Genomic DNA, 20,542 nt, shown 5'->3' on the forward strand with positions numbered 1-20,542 from the left:
GAGTATAAAAAGCGATGAAATGCCAGAATAATGCGTCGATGCCAACTGTATTTCACGGCGCGGACATTGCAGCGTAACACCACCTGCTTTTATAGTCATATCTAGGCGCATTTTTACTTTTACAATCCAGGTGAGTATTCCGATTATTTCCTATATCCCGGATATAGCTTACTGGTCATCTGTACTGCAATAGACGATGTAATGCAGATATGGGTTTCCTGAAATACGTGTTCAGTTCTAAGAAGAATTGAAACCAATCAATAGTGTCACCGAGTCAATCTATTTTACGTTAATACAAACGGCAAATTTCCGCTGTCCTTAAAGGGACTCGTGCGTAAATGCGGTACAATCTCACTGGAGGATGTGTGCGTATCACGGTCGGTAGAATATACCTTCTTATTTACGATTAACGGATCGGTAGAAACATCGTGGTTACTCAATTTATTCCGAGGCCGGACATCACAAAACATATTTAAATTTGCGTCTTTAAGTTAATTAAAAAAATTGTATGTTCTTTGTGAACATCGCAATTTCCCATGATTACGTTTTAAACAAATAATCCACGTAGCTCCTATTTTCCCTGAAAACGCGATCTAAGTCCGCGTGCCGCCGTTACCATGACCACCAGCGGTATTCGATCACGTATCTGTATCTTCGTTGAGATTATGGGCGCACGATTCGTGAATCTACTGTGAGAAAACTCCGGATTGATTATCAATTATTTGTCTTAGTCATCGAGAACATCGTCACTCCCGACTCCTGTACCCTCCCTCAGTTTAGATACCCTGGCATTCCCATCAAATTCTGCGTTTAACAGAAGTAGCGAAAATTCGTGGACATGTACTGCGGCGATAAAATAGAAACCTATTTTAAAACATGTGTGAATATTGAAACCTAAAATCTGCAGTGTTATGTAATGTTTTATTTATTTTAAATTGTTTATAAAACAGTAGTCATGCGTGTTTTGGGCAAACAACCATCGGTAAAAAAAATACAATGATTGGGAACATGACCGCCAAGCTTTATAACATTTATAACTGATTCTCTCCAGTGAACTGACGTATTTCGTCGACCTCCATCTGCCGATCCACGCGTCCTGTGAACCGCCGAAAACCCTCACGGGTTTGTAAAATATTTTTGCCGAACGGTAGAATTCAAAATGCCAAACCGCAGCTAAATACCATTAACCTTTGTCAACTCAAGCATTTCGTTTTAACTCAATCTACGCCATTGTTAACTTTGACTGTCCATAAACCGGAGGTACTCGTTTTCATCAAAGACGTAGCTCAGAAACTGTTTTTCATATGCAGTGTTGTAAAACAGACAAGGAAGGGAACACAACTTGTTTGTCTGTTACTGGCGTGTGCCAGTGCGAGAGGCTTTTCGATGTCAGCAACGCGGTGCTTCCATCCCTGCTGCAATTTTTTTTTTCGATTTGTCGCGCATCCAACGCACCGGCCTACGCAGCATTTATTCACCGTGTGGTCGTAAATTGTATGTTATCAGGTTGCCTGTAAGTGCTAGCTAAAGTTACGTATGTGAATAATATTTTGATGTCTGAAACCATCGGTGAAATAGGGCGTTACATGAGCGGTCGGCTGTCTTGACAGTCGCTCTAGTCACTTTTATTACATGTGAGACGTGTTACACGTGATACTTTCACCGTGGACTTTCTTCGGTCGTGAAAGTACAGTGCTAAGCAGGTCACGTGCCGGCTGACGGACTTGTCGGCCTATATTAAAACGGCTAGAAAGGCCAAGATATGCTCAATAGTCGCGAAGCAGTCGCGGCAGTATACAGTATATCAACCCCGTTTTCATCTTGGGGTGAAATAGCGGTGACCAACTCGGCGGACATGCGATATCCTTCCCGCAAAAGTCACAACAAGCTGCAAGTCACGGTTCTTACGTTTCACGCAGCAAGAGGTGGCAGAGAAATGTCCGGTCACGCCCTTGCCCGCATCATATTACGTAACAGTAGCGATATATAGCAATTTCAAAATCGGGCAAATGCTACACTTAAACTGTAACACCATGCAAAAATCCCTGTCATAATATCATCATAAATTTCTCAGTGAATCTCAATCACAAAAATCGTTTCCGGGAATAAATATGCAACAGTCTTTATAATATATGAGGAGTTGGACTGGTCGTCAATTACATTCCTATTACATTCTTACGTCTGTGCTCAGAGGCTGTTATTTCAATTCAAGAGAACCAAACGCATACTTATTTGCTGTGTTGGTGGTCTCATTAGACACACGACACGTGTCTCGGTGATTTAAAAATCCTTAATTCTTATTCAGCTGAATTTAATGTACCACGCCACTACGATCGTTGGTAACGATCGTTGTTAAGACAAGAAATATGACATACATCAAAATATTGGTAAGTAAAATCTCGACCGCATGTCGTACCAACTTCTGCATGAACTGAGGACATGAACGAAATTTGAGTGCGTTATTTCGGAATTGAAATATAACAGCGCATCGATTGGCTAACCGGCGATTATAGTGGAAACCAGGCCGCGAAGGCGTTACTTCTTGAGACACAGAATAACTAAGTGACGATAACGAACTAGAATTAAGGAGAGCGCTTCAATCAAGCTACAAGCGCCGCGTCTTTTTTTTTTTTTTTTTTATTGTAGACTCTGAGTATGATAATTCCTCACACACGTGGAAATATTTTTTGAGAGTACTTTAAAAAATAATCGCAAATCACTAATGTTTTTTTGCACACAATAATTAGTAATATGAACATTATCTACTACAGTAGTCATGGCTTTAGTGAAGTCGGTCGCGCGCACCCGTTGAGTGATCGAACGATTGAGTGGGCGGACGAAGCTAATACCACGCAATTTAACACCTACTATTTTACAATCAAAAAGTACCGTATAATGATATTTACAATGTGTATAGCGTATACGATTTCCTAATCATTTTGGGATATGACAACTCCTAAAAAAACCATGAATGAATGAAACTAACACGCGGAATATTTGTTCAATTTCCTAAATATTCACGGAAGCGCTTTTGGAGAAATGCGCAGTAAAAAAAATCATCATCCTGCGTCCGTGGGAATTGAGGCGCTGCAAACTTAAATCTTTCGATCGAGGTGGGTGTTTATGTAAACTACGTGGCGCAATCTTCGCAACATAAATTCGAAAAATAAAACGCTTTCATGAAATTAAATGAAGAACTATTTTAAGAATGTTAAAACACGGTTATTCGTCTGAATCGGGTTTACTCTGCGCATATGGTATACCAATAAAGCGCCTAAACGAGATTACACGCGATGAGTGAGGTTTGACGGGAGAGGCAATTACAATCCGTAATCTTTGACACGCCGGTTCTATTCTTCTCGATTGTATTTTTACTTCGCGCATATCATGAAGCTGTCATTCTGTTTCATACGCCAAAAAAAAAAAAAAAAAAAAAAAAAACCCACGCTCTGGAGCCGCGTAGTTAACCGGGCTTAATAGTAATTTGCTTTTAAGTACTCGGTGTCTGCAAACAATATTCCGCTTAATGACAATCCGACCGTTTCCATGTCGGATTTCATATTTATCCGTAGAAATGAACCGAGGGGAAATGTCACAGGTCAGACCACCTCGGTATGGAAATTAGTACTAATTTCCCCAAACTGACTGTAATCGGAATTGCTTTCTCAGTAATGTGACAAAGGTTACAGTAAAGACGATGACCCCCACAGGCTGGCAACAGAATGTGATCTCGCTTAGCTCGTTCTTTATTCATTTCTGTGTTGATATACGGCAAAACATAACTTCTTAATATTTCTCATAAAAAAGTGAATTATGAACAAAAAGGGGAAAAAAACAGCAATCATCATATCCGAATCTCATAACATATCTTTTATGTCATGTGACCTTACGCGGGCAGTTCCCCGAGTTCTGTGTCATAACATTGAACGAATTAAATAATAGCAGACAGCGTCTAATTAGCATAACAATTATGATTATCTAAGACATGCAAATACGCGTTGCCTTAATTCTCGGTTACTGATAAACTTTGACATTTTGGTTATAAAAGCAAAACTAACAAAACTATAAATAGACATAATTTTAATATCAATGACCTCCGCTGTATCAACTTTCCCCCACTCCCAAATGCTATTCCATGAATACAATATTATTACAATAATCAATATCTGTCGTCCCTTATTGGACGAGGAATTAATTCGACTCCTGGAGACATATTTTATTTTAGCAAACTTGTTATTTTTAGCATGCATGGTAATGCGTAACTGCACATTTATCTGACTTGACTCTCTTGCTGTCTGGGTTAAGTTGAAACTGTATGACGCATGCGCAGTGCAGAGGACAGTGTTCTCTCTATGTTGATACACTTTCAACGGTTTTATTTTTCGTATCATCATGCTCGAATATTTTGCATTATTTTTTTAAAGGGCGGCAGTCGTGGCGCCGCGTTCTGTTCGATATGGGACTCATAGCGACGTACACAACGCGTGTAAAATACATTGTTTATTTACATAAAATTCGAACACGCGCTGCGCGAAAACCACCGCGCTTTAATTAACGTACCGATGATATATTTCAGACTGAGGGCGAAGTGAACACGATCTCCCAATACACTCGACACACGTAATCCAACGGCCCAATAGATACAGATATACAAGGCGGTCGTGATTAAATTATATTAAATTAAAATTAAATTAAATTAAAATTAAATTATTAGTCCTATTCAAAGTTGAATTAAAAATTCATTATATGTTCTGCATAGTATTGATTATGGTGATGAAATTCATTGATTAATTCCTGGTGCCTCATTAAAAGAAACACGTGTATTTATTTTTTAAATGATATTCCCCATGTTTTTGATTTGAATATTTAAGTAATTGATAAAATTTGTATCAAAATACTTTTACACTTAAGGTTATCGCGCGTCATAGTCACTCAGTAGTCTTGCCGATGTTTGTTTCATTAAGACAAACAATTGGTATATCATGATGTAGTGTAACTTTTTCTAATATATTGTTGCCATGGTTATTTTAACCTTTAAAACCTATATGGATATCAGGGTAGGCACGTGTCATCTTCGGAAAGCGATTAGATTTTTCTGGAATACCGTAAGTCATCTGAGCAACTGGAGTTGGATTGAATTCAGACCGCACGAGTGATAATATATCGCATTGGCTTGTGTGAGGGTGACGTAGCTCCGGGGTCAAAGGTCAAACGAGGAGAACCCCATCTTCAAGTTGGGTTTTAATATCAACTGAATGCACTGTATGGAGTCAAACCATGACGTCATATCTTCCACAGTGAAATCAATCCGTATAACAGCACTTATTTCTTCTTTTCTTAAAAGACACCAAAATAAAGTAGATAATTGGTTTCATGTCCGACAATAGAATAATATATCTGTTACTTTGAGTTGCTTTGTTGTAAGTGAGGATTAATCTTCCGGTGAACTTTTGAAAAAAGGTCATTGTAGAAAAATCCAGAAACCTTAGGAATGGCAATTCGAAATTTTGGGATTTAAAAAAAAAAAAAAAAAAAAAAAAAAAAAAACATTCCACTTTCAGCTGTTCAATCATATCTAACAATAAATTCACAGAAAAATAATCAAATCCAGAAACAAATTTACTCGAAAATATTTTTAGCGGGAAAAAATAAATTAAACGAAGATTAATGTCGTATGGAATAATTTCCGGGTACTTATTGATACTTAATGACTGCCGCAACGTTCTTCAATAACCATCACCACCTACGGCGCAAGAATGTTTCAACTCAAGACAAATATACGATGTTTTTAGTAATATCATCAACGGCCCACCCCCTGAGATGAACAGGGTAATTATGTCAGAATCACGCTACAGGCGTGCTATCTTGAATCGTTTATTATTTTTTGCACATATGCATGAAAAGTCTGGAGTCGTATATAAACCCGTAAGATTTGATGAGCTGCTTCTTTTCCCAGTAACAGTGGCACTTAAGCAAATAATGACGTCACGATCAGCAGGGTTGCGTTGCGTTGATGAGTACAGAGGATATTCACATTGCGTATATACAATAAAGACATGTTCATTTCTGTTCTATTAAAGCGGGAGCGTCGTCACCTGCGCACGCACGGGAATTGAGTCCCATGATGCGATGATAACAACACAAGTTGAGAACGCAAAGGCTCGTGGGTAGACGCTTGTTTGTAAACAATTACACGCCATGGCCACCTGACGCATGTGTAGGTGAAGACTCCCCCGCTTCACGTTATACGTGCACCGTGAAATCGCAATCGAACTTCGTATTCCGACGCCAAAATGACGTAAACGCTTGCTTTTTCCGCATTGTGTTTTGATCGAGTTTTTGAAGCAAAATCTAGTCAAAGTGTCACAGTGGCAGCGTATCGGGTTCGAGACGGAATCCATGCAACGCGTACGAAGCGTATAACATATATATTGTATACGTGGAATTGAAACGCGCTGCGTGACGTCTGTCACGTTTGTAACTACTTGGATGGAGTCATGGCGCCAAATATAAGACAGTCCACATTCTCGACTACGTAAATAAATAATCAAGTCACATGGTATAACGTGACGACTTTCGAAACGAAGGACGATTCCTCTTTGGACACATAAAAGAAAACACGTCGCTTCTGTATGTGGTTCGTACATTTACGTGGTTTGATGATGTAATTTCCGGAAGTATCAAATTAACATATACAGCGTGCACGGGAATAGACACCTAAAATAAAAGGGTACTAGAAGTATCCAAGGGGATCTTATTTCCTTTCAAGGATTGTTGAAAGCACTTAAAGACCATATTTTAAAAATGAAGTCTGATAATCGATAGCTTATATTGCCGTACTTGAACGCGTTTGTCTCTTTACCACTCAAAACAAATCACCCGAAACGGTCGATGAGATTCAAACGCGTAGCCATAATCAATTGAATTGTCTCCGTTCACGTGATATAGGCGCGTTCAGGTTGAGCACATGTTTATATAAAAAAATATTTTTGTTATTACTACGTGCATAATCAATATAGTGTTCAAGAAATTGGTTCGAATAACGACGAGTATTCATAGAAAAAGTCGGTTGATTAATTGCAAATCCAAGTTAATAAAAAGGATGTTCATTGATTGGCTAGCTGAATAAATAAATAAATATAAAGGCAGATTGGGCAGTCTGTAAGCCGTTGTCGAATATACCACACTATGCAGACGAACGCATTACGATTTTCTTGATGTCCTCGATACAATAATGAACGATGCAGTTTAGCGAGATTCATTCTTTATTTTAGTTTTTGTAAAATCATTTATTTTCACTGAAATTTAATTTTCATTATTTTGGATGACTATATATCTCTGGTTTTGAATAACCCGGCAGTGAAGCAATGAGATGTTATTGTTACTGTTGTTATTCTACATGTTCACTTAGCGATTTAATTTAATTTAATTTAGCGATTTTTACTTATCAACGAAAATAAAGAAGTTTAAAAAACATCGAATAACTAATGTGTTTACACCAATCTTCAAAAATGTCGTGATAGAACGAAAATTAAAACAAAAAAAAAGTACTTTTGTCAACTTCCGATTATATTATTCCTGCTGTATCGGAAGTTACTGCAATAACTGGCGACACAATCGCTGACATATCGTGTACTTCAGTTAATTCAATCACAGCTGAGAAATTGGCAATTTCATTTGAACGTAATACGAGACTCGTCATATGTGATGTCTTTAAAACTATATCCTGTCAATCGATTAACATAACACTGCACTTCCGTCTTACTTCTTCGTGATTGCTGGTCGATTGTTCAACGACACTCACCCTTGGCCCGAGAAATTGATGTCGTGCTCTTGGGTGCGAGGCTTTTGCGTCATTTGGAACGCCGTTGCCTAGTTACCGACTGCATTGCAGTCTAGTTTACTATAAAATACTTTATTTTCTCTTGAGATTTATTTTCACTATTTTTGCTGGAGGGATGAATCGGTGGAAATAAAATCCACTCAAAATAGCATTTTTCCTACATGAAAATAAACTTAATATGAAAATACAAAGCAGCCAAAATACAACTATTTGCAGCTAAAATAATGTATTTTACAGTAATGTAATGTCCGGTTTAAAGTCTTTATGCAAGAAAAGGGTATATCTATGCGTTTCGATGAATATACTGAGTCCGCTATCGAAATTGTACTACCAGCGAATAGACGAGTTGCGGGTTGAAGCTCAGACTAGTAATACACTAGTCTGAGGTTGAAGTAACACGTGCAATTTTGTGGCCGAGTACTACGTCATACATTCTATGAACATGTATGAATTATTTTTTACTGTGATTTTACAATTATCGTAATAGACCCCATATGATTCATGTTGTTATTGTCGATAAAGAGGTCATTAAAAGGTCAAAGTGGATCGATTGATTCTACTCAAATACAATAACCTTGGGAACCACTTGAAAATTTCCCAGATGACCATCACAAAATAAACTAGCATATATATTTGTTTTCAAGAAAATATGACCAACACCTGTACACAGTACACAATTATACCTAATCGGTTTCCAAAATTAACTAAATCAAATGCGCTCAATGTCGAACTAGTAAAAACATGATTGACAAATTATGTTACAAGAGGTAAAGCTTAGTAATTTGTGTTGCACGATCTAGAAACTCGGTCCAAATTTGACAATTATTTGTTTTTTGAATAAACTTGACACTATTTTCGACACATACGACGGCCTCGTTTAGACGGACACATTTATAAGAAATAGGGGTATGGTTGAATTTGCTTCATTTTCGGGACTGTGATGATACCGCTGATATGAACCTGAAACAAAATATGGTGTTTTGTTATCATTTGTTATTATTATTATTAATATTATTATTTTTATTGCATACATTTTATTTATTGCATAACCTTGTGCGCTGACATAATGATAAACAAAACTTTAAAACACTCCCAGTAAATAAATATTAATTATATAAAAAAAATAATCATTAAATACATATTATAAGAAAATGATGGACAAAACGTAAAATAAGAAAGAAAGCCCGAACTAAGATATTATTTTAATCCACTTGTTAGTATGAACTATTTAATTGTAAAAGCTATACAAATAACGCTATTAAAAAGTACACGTCACATGTAAAGACTGTGTGAAATTATATTATCCAACGTGTTAGGATTTTGGCCCACAACTTGTGTAATATGACGCGGAATTACTAAAAAGTGTCACTACAAGCTTGGGCGGAGTGTATTGCCGGTCAATGATATGGTAATTTCCTCTGACGTGTGGAGATAACTCACTGTTACATACAACTTAATTTGCAGTCTTTTTCTCTGCTACCCTTTCTCCCTGTAATCGAATCAAAAATATCAGACGAGAATTATGTTACTTCTTTTTTTCTTCAAATTATTAAATTCTATATCATCTTTGTGAAGCGTGTACGTCATTTCCGGTACAACGCGACTGATTTCTTCTGCCATTGTCCCCGTAATTTGATCATCGTTACCACTTAACCACACAAGTATTAAAACGTGTACATGAGTCATGTAGGTTATTGAAAACGATAAATAAAGGTGAAACGAAGTTTACAGAAATGAAGGAAAGTACAATTATATAATTGAAATAGAGGAAAGAATATTGATAGCAAAAAAATGCTTTAACGAGAAAGAAGACTGTGAACATTCTATCATGATAACGCAATGTTGCTATGGGAAATTCCCTTGCACGAGTATGACGTCACATGCGGTTTAGCACACGTAATATGCGTAACCAAAAGGAGGAATGGTCTGCGGACATGTGTCGTGGCCATTTACAGCCAACAACTGTCCCTTGAAAACGCGCACTCGAGAGTAAGTTTTTAAATATTTTTAAGCACCGATCACTAGAAAATGATTTAATTTGCTAATATTGTGAAGTAAGGTAGTGTAACTAGAACAAAAAGGTATGATACAGAAAAAAAGATTACAGTAGACAAATGTGTATATACGGATATACGGAGTATTTACGATATGAAAAAAGAAAGGTTCACAGACTAGGCCACAGTTTTAATTAGTAATCCAACACAGCTCCAAGCACGAAATGAGATTGATGACTCTAGTGGGATTTTATGTAAACAGTAAATTTTCCATTCAATGTTTGGGGCTACATGGCAAGGTTTTTGCGATCATCATCATCCTATCATAGTGGCATTATAGCAATTTCATGTCACCCTGCCCAGTCGTACCCATTCACTTGCAGAACTTAATGCCGGCAAGGCACTTTCATGAAGATTCTTTTTGAGAGAGAAAAAAATGATGAAATCGGATTTGTAATTTAACAATACCTCATTTTAGTGGTGATTTGTTCATTGCATTATCAGTGCCTATTGAACTTGCGTATTTTTTTAGAATTGCCAAAACATTGTCCGTTGTGGTATAATGATGGTTTGTTATCACGTGACACACACACATTATATAGCAACACTTTCCTATTTTTCGATTTTACGTCAACATCGTATTATCAGTTGCGGTTTCACTCCACAATTATAATTTGTTTCAAGGTGCGACTCTTTTATTTAATGGAACACAAGAAAATACAATCTCTTGGGATGTGAGTGTACTATTCGATTTAAAACTATACAAAACACTCTTTGTTATTTGAATCTTGGGCGTTCGACTTATTTCTAGTCACTGTGTGTGTAAAAATAGCTCTGCTTTATAAGATTGTAGCTGCTGACACTATGAGTGTTTAATTGTATTATTACACCTCAAGCGTGTAACATTAAAATGAAATTTTGATAAAACCGCTGCCATTTTCATCTTTTAGTAAGGCTATCATTTTACTTTTAATGGAAGAAACACACAAGCATTAATGCTCGAAGGGTCATTTGCTATGTAATAACGCCGCAGGCAGAAGTACGAGGTTCAATTTAAATTTGAAAAGTAATAAATAAGTGCCAAATTTGTCGTTCCAAATCAAAGTGCGGTGCGGCGGTGATCGAATTTCGTGTACTAGTACTACATTATGTAATTTACACGCGTTATATAGTGGGACCCACACCGAATACCACGAGGCACGACGACTGTGGCGTTGTAACTTTCGGTCTCGGACCAATAATAAAGGTACGATATCTCAGCAATTAAAGCGATCGCGAGAGGCGCCATTTGTGATGAAAAACAGTTATAATAACTGGCATAAGGCGTCCGTTATCGCGCCCTCTTTCGACGAGCTCTGCTGTGACGCAAATGGGCATGGAACCATTCACACCATTATTATTGTTTAAATTATAAGTGTCGAACGACTGAACAAAAAAAAAATATTTTTATATCTGAACGCAAGTACCTCACCAATCAACGTTATATGACGTCACAGACACGCTTTGTTGCTAGAGGGCGCGACTTTAAGTGTATTAGGTATATCAGGTGATACGGCGCCGCGGAGCATAGAAAGAGAGCATTGTCTACTCTTAATCGAATCAATATATAACGGCCTCACAAAAGCTGACGATACGGCTGGGCACGTGACTCGCGGTAAAAGGTTTCATATTGATTTCGCAGCTGATGGTAAAAAGACGGTGAAATTGTGAAATACCAAATGGTGTCTCACTAGTGTCAGCTAAATTATTTGATCGATTCTAGAAGCGACTTGCCACTTATATTAATTATCGGTCCCACGCTCGTCCGGATGACGCTGGGCAGGCGGCGGCAAGTAGTGTGGAAAGAAAGTGCTTCCCAAGAACGTGCTCAGCTGGAATTACTTTTATATTAGTAAACTAATGGAAAAAAATGCTCGAGAAAATCAAAATTAATAAACAGTAAATCAGTAATAATCAGAAAATCAAAATTAATAAAATCAGTAAACAAGGAAACAAATTGAGAAGAGCGAGGCATTCCAACGATCACAAGTACATTAAAACGATCGCGTAAATGCCCACAGAAATCTACTTTCAGTGTGTATAGTGAATATATTTTTATTCAGATATAGTTCATCTAAACGATACCCAGGTTGATTTGTCGCCTGCCATTATGCGGCTAGACGTGTTGAGAGGCGACTCTTACAAAACTCGTCGTTTAACGACAGTCGGTCGAAAGCGCGATAAAACACAATATGCGTCATCGTCGTTGAATCATTCAGTGACGTTAAAACGGAACATTCTGCTAGACATGTCAAGTATTACTCCCCCAAGGGAAAACGAGTACTTTCCCGAGTTGGACTTATGAGTATCGCCATTCTGTTGTGAAATCAGGGGAGTACCTCGTTTGTTAACATACAATAGCTTCACTGTAATTAATTATTGTAAGCAAAGTATGTAGAGATTGAGAAGAATTCTAAATTTAAAAGTTTGCTTCAGTCGCTTATCGCATGATTATTCATTTTTGTGATACGGTTGTTGATACCTAACCGCAATAGTCCGTTGCTTCGTTTTGTTCAATCAGACTTAGTGAAAATACTATGGCCATCTCACGCATGCGCATGTGACGACTCTCCCGCTTTAATGCTGTACTCCAGCATTTTTCGACTTTCCGGCATTTTAAAAATCCTCCAAAAAATACAAGAATCGAATTAAATACGTATTTGAATATTATTTTATTGTGCCCATTTCCACCATAATGCAGATCTATTGCCAGCAAATGCGATATATGTTCTATGTAAACAAAATCCGAATGCTGTTAAATCGAGTGTTAATCCAGTCACGACTAACTTGATGTGACGAATGACAAAGTGATTGTAAAACCGTACTTGTATGCCAAAAATAGATTTCCTATCAATTTGCTTAGCATCCAGTTTCTCTTCTGCAATGCTGTCAAACACTTTCGTCACGAAACCAGGACGATATCGTCTCTTTACTGTAATCTCTGAAAGTACTAGCTTTAATCCAAGTGGCATTGTCTCCATGGTAACGCACTATGTTTATTCGCTGCTCCCTTCGTCGTCTTTCACAACTCGCCGCTTTCGCTACAAAGGTTATAATTACCGAACAGCCTATCGCGTGTCAATTAAAGCATTCTCCACATCAGCTGTGTAAACGTGCCCATCCACCGATCAAACACCGTTCACACCCACGGACATACGCTCCCCATCATTATCTCTGAAATGAAACACAGCAGCGAATATAAGAAGAAGAATGGTGCCACAATGTCTGCATCTGTCTGTATGTTGCTGCGAGTGATGGTCTAGTTCGGCCTACTGAAGAGTTTTCTCAGCTTCGTTTACGCAAATATCGTATCGTAAAAAACAAATAAAGAACTCATGTCTCGAACATTAGAACTTCGGTGTGTTACTAGATTGCTTGTTTGTAGATTGATATTATAGTATACACGTGTATGGTGGAGATAAACTATTTTGTTCTTGTGTATATATACTTGTATATTTAATTTTTGGCGATATACATTTAAAATTTTAAAAAAGCCTCAGGCTTGTACTTTTGTAACTGGAAATATTAACAACAATCACGTGACTTAGATATTTATTTTAATGACGGTGAACAGCGGGTCCAAACAATAGACCACTTTCCCGGAAGTAGCAAAACTGGGTTGCAAAAATACTCCTGCCTTGTCATGGCGGAAAATACAAACATGTCAGTTTGCTGATAGTCGATAGAAAAGAATTTTATTGCTGTTACGTTAATTGGTACACCCAGAAGCACAATATCACGCGTGCAAGTTAACGTTACACCCCAAAAAGGCATGCGCGCGCATGCGAAAAGCCGTATCTTCTATTTTCGGGAAAGTCGTCTATAGTATAGTGATAATCGTTGTGTCGTCACAGGAAGCGCTGTCCCAGCACAGACCTGTGTCATATGACGCCTTAATAGCCGATTTTGGCTAAAATAGCGCTCCGCCGGCTCTTAACGTGTTTATACACGGAACTTGATATTGCTTTTCACAGTTTAAGTTGCTTAATATTTTTAGTGAAATATTGTTTAGTGAGTGAAATAGTAATGTCATAAATAATTCAATTTTCGAAACAACAGAAACTAACACATAATAACGATAATTTGTATTTGAAGTTCTAAAGTACTTGCGTAATTTCCGGTTTTAACTAGTTCGAAAATATAACTTGAACTCGATAAAATCACGCATATAACGTCTTCTGAATCAGACACTAGAAGCGTAAACTTGTTGCAAATATGCGGAATTTAGGCCCAGTTTGTTTTTACAAGTTTTCTAAGTTTCATTTATCATTATTTAGTAAACAGGCCCATGAAACGATTTATTAAATCTGCAAAATACGTGGCAATCGACGAGAACTTTCGAAACGTTCGAAGTTTCGAACAAAGTCCCGGCACACCTTGCGCGATGTGCGTCAGATCGGTGTAGAAGACGCCGATCTGCAGCGTCAATGTATTGGCTGGTTCCCGCCTCAAGTGTAATGGTGTACCAAGCCACAAGAGGCCGGTAACTAGTAACGAATCCGGCATTCCGATTGGTCCATCACTTTTTCGTTGCTTGTTCTATTTCCCTTGGTTACCTGGCGTCATCGCTTGCGCTCGTGGCCGTTCAGAGGTTTCCTTTTACTTTCGAAAGTTGGGCGAATAAAAAACTTGTTATAAATTTGCACAGAAACAGTGAGGAATTTCAGAAAAATCTCAAATATGTAAATCTAAGCAGGCAGTATGTATGAGCATGGCTTTATTGTAGTGTTACAGACACGTTTACGTAGAACGAAACTTGAAATGTTTTCAAATTACGTCACTCAGTCACGTTCCTTCCGGCCGGAAAACCGGTCCAAATGGAACAATATGGCGATTACTAGTTACCTGCGTCCTACTGGCCATTCGCCGGGAACCAGCGAACGTCAATGTAGTGATGATTTATTTGCTCAAGCGCGTCGTCGCTAGAGGGCGCAGTCGGCTATCATTGTTCGTTGCGCAATCGAACGAAACTATCCCTGGGCTATCCGTCACATAATGACATCAAATGTTACGGGAAAGTATTTATTTGTAAGCAACCAATTACCAGGGAACACGAGTTTTAGCTTTGAGAAACCAGAGGGCTGTCCAAGTTGGCATTAGCGTTGCTATAACAATCGGGGTATCTGATACTATCCTCGGGGGCGGAGCAACGTCACAGACGTTCCACGTTGCTACGACGCGCACCACTGTACATGCATTTCTATGGGCTCTGTGCGCGCTGCTGTGGAACGCCGGTAGAGCCGGTGAAAATTCGAGAAAACAACACAAACTCAACTTTGAAGTAATCCCGAACAACCAAATTTATATAGTATGTTACACACGTAAGACTAATCTTGTTACACTGTTCAGAGGAGTCTCAACAATCATCCCAAAATACCGTTTTCTGCGAGTTTTGGGCCTTTGTTTTCACCTCCTCCGGTTGCCAGGCGGTGAAAATGCCCGGATGTCCACCCCCGAGGATTCCAAGAACCATCACTGAGCTCAATCTTTTATTCATATCAAGGTTTTTATCGGCATCATCTACTTAGCGCCCCATGTTAATATATCTCTGTCTTAATTTTCAGGTAACCATGGATACAAAAAGCCCAACAAATCTCAGCTTAAAGCTTATCATATTTATAGTAGTAATAACAATGTTAATGTCGACGTGTTACTCAATGTCTAGAAACTGGCATTGTGGACGACCTGTTGAGACCATGCACGAGGTATGTCAGGGATGCTACGCCGGACATGTAAGGCCGAGAAATACAAGGAGTGTAGACGGTGTTCAAGGTAAGTAGAGGCCATAGTAATCAACTTATTTGCATATTTCGCACATTGCTGAGTGTGAACAGGGTGAGCATTTTGCCATCTCTCGCAAGTCATCCCCAAATTTGGCACACTGGGGATCCATTCAAGCAATGTGGGGGAAATAAACATCAAATTTTCAATATTACTTATTAAGAGAAAAATATTTATTTAAATATTATTGAAATTACAAAATCTTCCATAATTGATATGCATATTGCAATCGACTTGCACACTCTTTAACAAATGGACGCCAGTTGTATTAGTTGTAATAATACGTTTCAAGCTGAACTTTTCAAACTTGTTTTCAGCTAATATGAAAATATATAGATTTTTGAACGGCAATAAGACTCAGTTAAAAAAATCCACGCCTCCCCAGAAGATTGATAGTTCGCTGAGGGTGTTAATTCAATAACGTACTCGTTATCTTAGATCGGGTGTGATAACCAGCCTGAGAGTGTTGTATAAATCGTATCCTATAGCAACATAGCGCTTCAGTGACGTGTGTGAGTGAACAAAAATTGCGTTTAAATCGTGGATATTGTAGTTATGATTGGTTGTCGTCCTTTAAGAATAAAGATCCTTTTTTTTTTTTTTTTTTTTTGGAGAAATTTTACTAAATTCTAAATGACGAACGCCTACACGACCAAACGTAGTTTTCTGTTTGAACGTCATTACTTATATTCATATACGTCATTTTGACGTAACCGATTGCGAGGTGGCGAATATGCGATTTCTTTAATTGTCGATATTTCCCATGGGACATGGCACGGTCGTGAATCCACCACTGTGAGTTCTCCGATAAGTGTGCAGCGCCCTCGCTCTCTTGTGAACCGCACTTTAAATGAATGTAGCTGGTTGGTTACTTAGACCGAAGGGAATACTTATACATTCATTTTTATATTGACCTTTATATAACACAATAAATTACGTGAGAAGTGAAGAGCACGAACACCTGAAGTATTTAATAGCTTGAAAAAATAACAATGTTATGCTGTAAGATGACATCATTAGTCGATACTGCTCGTGTGAGCGAAAACTTTCTATACTAGCTAATGGTCGGGCCCAATTTGTAGTTCTGAAACACAGGGAGTGGACCTTGAAATAATTTTAGAAAATATTGAGTATTAATATTTATGGCAGAATTGATTAATTGGGAATATTTGATATATTGATAATCTTAAATTTAACAAAAATGCAATTAGATCGCCGAATGACGAAGAGAATAAAATACACGTAACCATAACTAAGTTTTCGTGGCGGAATCCATTAGTGTTGAAACGTGATCTGTGAATATCATTCTGTTTTATAAATAAGTTGTCTATTTCTTCTTTTGTCCCAGCATTCATCAGCAGACGAGATGCCAATATGTTTACCAAGGGGATGTCACCGGATGTAAAACGCGCCATTGATGGCGGCCTCATTGAAGAATGCTGCTACTCGCAGTGCAGTTTAACTCATATGATTACGTACTGTTGTGCTGAAGTGCAAAATGAGTTCCAAGTGTTTATAAATATTCTGGGTAATACGGATGAAAGCAGTGAAAATGATGGCGATGATGGGGAGGAGAGCAGTAGTGTACATGAAGATTAGAAAGACAAACAAAACGAAAACTCATGTTTCTGTGTTCAATATTTCGCGCAATCGCTTTGCCACATATCACCCAAGGGAACAAGTGACTGAAATAGAAAGAGAATCGACACTGGAATCTTCGCCAACTTGAGCTTAATGAATTCAGTCGCCCAGGAATGGTCTCAGGACATTACATCACTGATGGCTTCTTCAAATCACGTGACAATATATGGTCTGAGATCATCCGAATTTTGAAAGATATTATCGACCCTGTGTAGTGTACACCTACTTGAATATCACTGCCATTTCAACAACTACTTCTCGCGAGATTCGACCTTATTTATTGCTGAATTTAAAAGGAAAAAAAATAAACAAAACTTATTTTTTGTGTTTTATGGAATTATTTTTCCATTTACCTACAAATCTGAAATAAATAGCTTTCTTCATGGATTGAATTCAATTCTCATCTTAGACGAGACTTGAGTCACGTAACAGTACAAATGGAGTAACACTTGGATATGACGACATCGGAAGCTGCTGTGTAATGTCATAGTTTTTGTAGCTTTCTTGTCTGATTTCGTTCAGTATTTTCCAAAATAAAATTTGATTCGCCAGAGGCAACAACGTGTAATAATCGGTGATAGAAACAGCAGTAATACAATTATATATATTTTCAAAACATAAGTTTCCCTACCCAGACAAATGACTGTAAACTCCAGTTTCCGGTTGTCGAGATATCTACATTTAAAAGTCTGATTACATAATCATGTATATGACTCGATTGTGTACGTTTCATATTAAAAGAAAACGGCTCTAACGAAAATATATGTCCATTAATCGGGTAGACATGCGTAAAATTTAAAATGGTGGAAGACAACAGACATAAATATATACCCCTTGTCATAGGGGGACTTGTGCGTCAACAGTTGAATCATAGCATATATGTATATAAGGCAGGATTTGATACGTCAACAAAGAAGCGGCTTTCTGATTGGTCTGAGTGTTAGGTGTTAGGGTTGGGTAGCCAATCATGTACAATCTTGTGATTAGCTTTGCCATATACTCCATCCACGTTAGATGATTCCTGAATACTGAGTTGAGGGCACTAATCGTGGAATGTTAAAATTGATGGAGTGCAAAGTTGAGAGCGCTTATACTTTACGCCATAAAAGGTGATTTTCCTTTAACTGTGAGATTTCGCGCATTGCGTGAATAGTGAGGACGGAATGTCTGCTTTTTTCAAAGCTCAATGTCTAAAGGCCGATCCTTGAGAGGAGAATATTGTGTTGAGATTTCCTTACTTCATCAAAATTGACCATAATCAAATGAGTATAGCAAATTATGAAAAAAAAAAAAGCATGAAAAAAAATATTTTTGAGTTTGTCGACTTACCGCATTGATTTAACGTCACTACGACGATATGGCCTTTGTTTTCCCGGTATTACGTTCCATTTCACGCATTATCTCGCACTGAACGGAAAACGGCCTTTTAATGGAATAAAGCATGGGGTTGTAAGACATGACAAGGTGGTCATCACTAGGTGGTGCTAGTTTCATAAAAGTTATCAAACGTTCAGCCAAGCCAAGTATTTTCGTTTTGAATTCTGTCATCGAAGACACAGGAATATAAAATGAAAGCATGCTGTTTTGAATAATACAACACCAACATACCAACAAGGCTATGTTATCAGCCAGCTAATAGGAAAGAGCGCCACCTACGTGCACACTAACCTGTCGATGTTCTACATGCCTTTTTTGCTATCAGATACTTTTGCTTTTAGATTTCATAATCGTTAAATTCACATCAGTAAAACAGAATAGAAAGCTATCAATATTGTGAGATTACTATTTTAGTGCCAGTATATTGAATCTATTCAAATATTTGCACTGTACCACATATAGCAGATGATAGAGGGCGCTATGTTGACTCAGAGATAAAAAAACGGGTTAATATCCAATACAGATTGCAATCTCGAGATCTTGTGATTCAATACTCGCTCCCTCTTTAGTGAAAATAATTGTCCGGTTCGCCATATGCGGATTTACCAGCTAATCGAATGCTATTATGTGAAAGTTTCAATAAAAATGAGAACATTTTTAAAACACTGATGTAGTGTTATTGTGCACTGTTCAATTAACTTCACATACTCAACACCTTCCACGTGTTTGTTTACCAGTATTCTTAAAATTATTTAAATATGTTGTCCGAGGCGTGGCGGCGAGGGTTCGGGGGTCGTGTCAGTACTGTAGTTGTAGCCAAGGATGCTGGATCTAGTACTGGTATACCCATACCAACTAACGACGCATCTATTGAGAATGGAAGCCCACAATTGCCAGAGTGGTCAGCTATTTTGCGTTTGTTTTTATTATGGAAGCAAGGCCACCCAAACAATGACTGTAAAAAATTGCAAAATATTCTCTTATAAGTGTTTTTGTCATTCGTCGTTTAACTTTAAAAGTCAGCTACATAGTACTTAATCAATTATTGTTGAATTTTATGGCTGTGAATGTTTGTGTATAATAAACATCTAAAGATCTCGTATTGAGATCACGTGACCATGTAATAATTGCCGGTATTTTCACGACAAATTGGGCAACTCTACCTTCACAGTTCGGAACCGTACAACGCCAGAGTGGCTTGCCTCTGCTAAGATTAATCGCAATCTTTGTTTTTTATCCCCGAAATTTAGTGACAAACCAAAATGTCGTTTTGTATATGCTCACTACACGCATATTTTTTTTGGCAAAACACCATTAAAGCGGGAGAGTCGTTACTTACGCATGCGTCAGGTGGCCATAGCGTGTCATCGTTTACAAGCAAGCGTCTACCCATGAGCCTTTGCGTTCTTAGAGTGTGTTGTTGTCTTAGCTTGGGACTCAATTCCTGCGCATGCGAAGGTGACGACCCCCCCCCCCTGCTTCAAATATTTAAATTTAAGTAGACGCTGATCGATATTTACAAATCACCATAAATAAGTACACAAATAGATCGACATATTAAAAAATTATCATGATACAGCTTTAAAAAGCACCAACAACTTCAAGTTTCGAAAATCAATGCACTGACGCTCTCTGGATGCCGATTCTTTGTTTGTGTATCGGTGTCACAAAAAGTATCATTTATTCTTCGATGTTGTTAACAATGCATATAATATATAAATGTTGTGTCACAGTAAATACCCGCACGGGATATATTAACCTAATTGTATTTTTCTACGGACGGAATTGTAAATAGTTCACTGCTCTCGCGTGCATTCGTGCGAACAATATGTAAGAAGGGCCTATTACTTTCCTGGAAATTGATGAC

General features: G+C 37.9%; 1 protein-coding gene and 1 long non-coding RNA gene across 2 annotated transcripts in view; one reads left to right on the plus strand and one right to left on the minus strand.

Annotated features, from left to right (window-relative positions):
- Nucleotides 1–19,340, plus strand: LOC102807437 (uncharacterized). The gene is made up of 3 exons (XM_078008294.2): nt 1–130; nt 15,441–15,648; nt 17,006–19,340. The coding sequence occupies exons 2-3, from the start codon at nt 15,447–15,449 to the stop codon at nt 17,254–17,256; spliced, it is 453 nt and encodes a 150-aa protein (XP_077864420.1). The 5' UTR covers nt 1–130; nt 15,441–15,446; the 3' UTR covers nt 17,257–19,340.
- LOC146735582 (uncharacterized) overlaps nt 12,530–20,542 on the minus strand; it is a 20,724-nt gene continuing 12,711 nt past the window's right edge. The window contains exon 3 of the long non-coding RNA XR_014931234.1: nt 12,530–13,050. This is a non-coding gene — a long non-coding RNA (uncharacterized LOC146735582). The remainder of the gene's footprint in view (nt 13,051–20,542) is intronic.

This window comes from Saccoglossus kowalevskii, chromosome 12 (genome assembly GCF_978046115.1).
Source record: "Saccoglossus kowalevskii chromosome 12, keSacKowa6.1, whole genome shotgun sequence".
NCBI lineage: Eukaryota > Metazoa > Hemichordata > Enteropneusta > Harrimaniidae > Saccoglossus > Saccoglossus kowalevskii.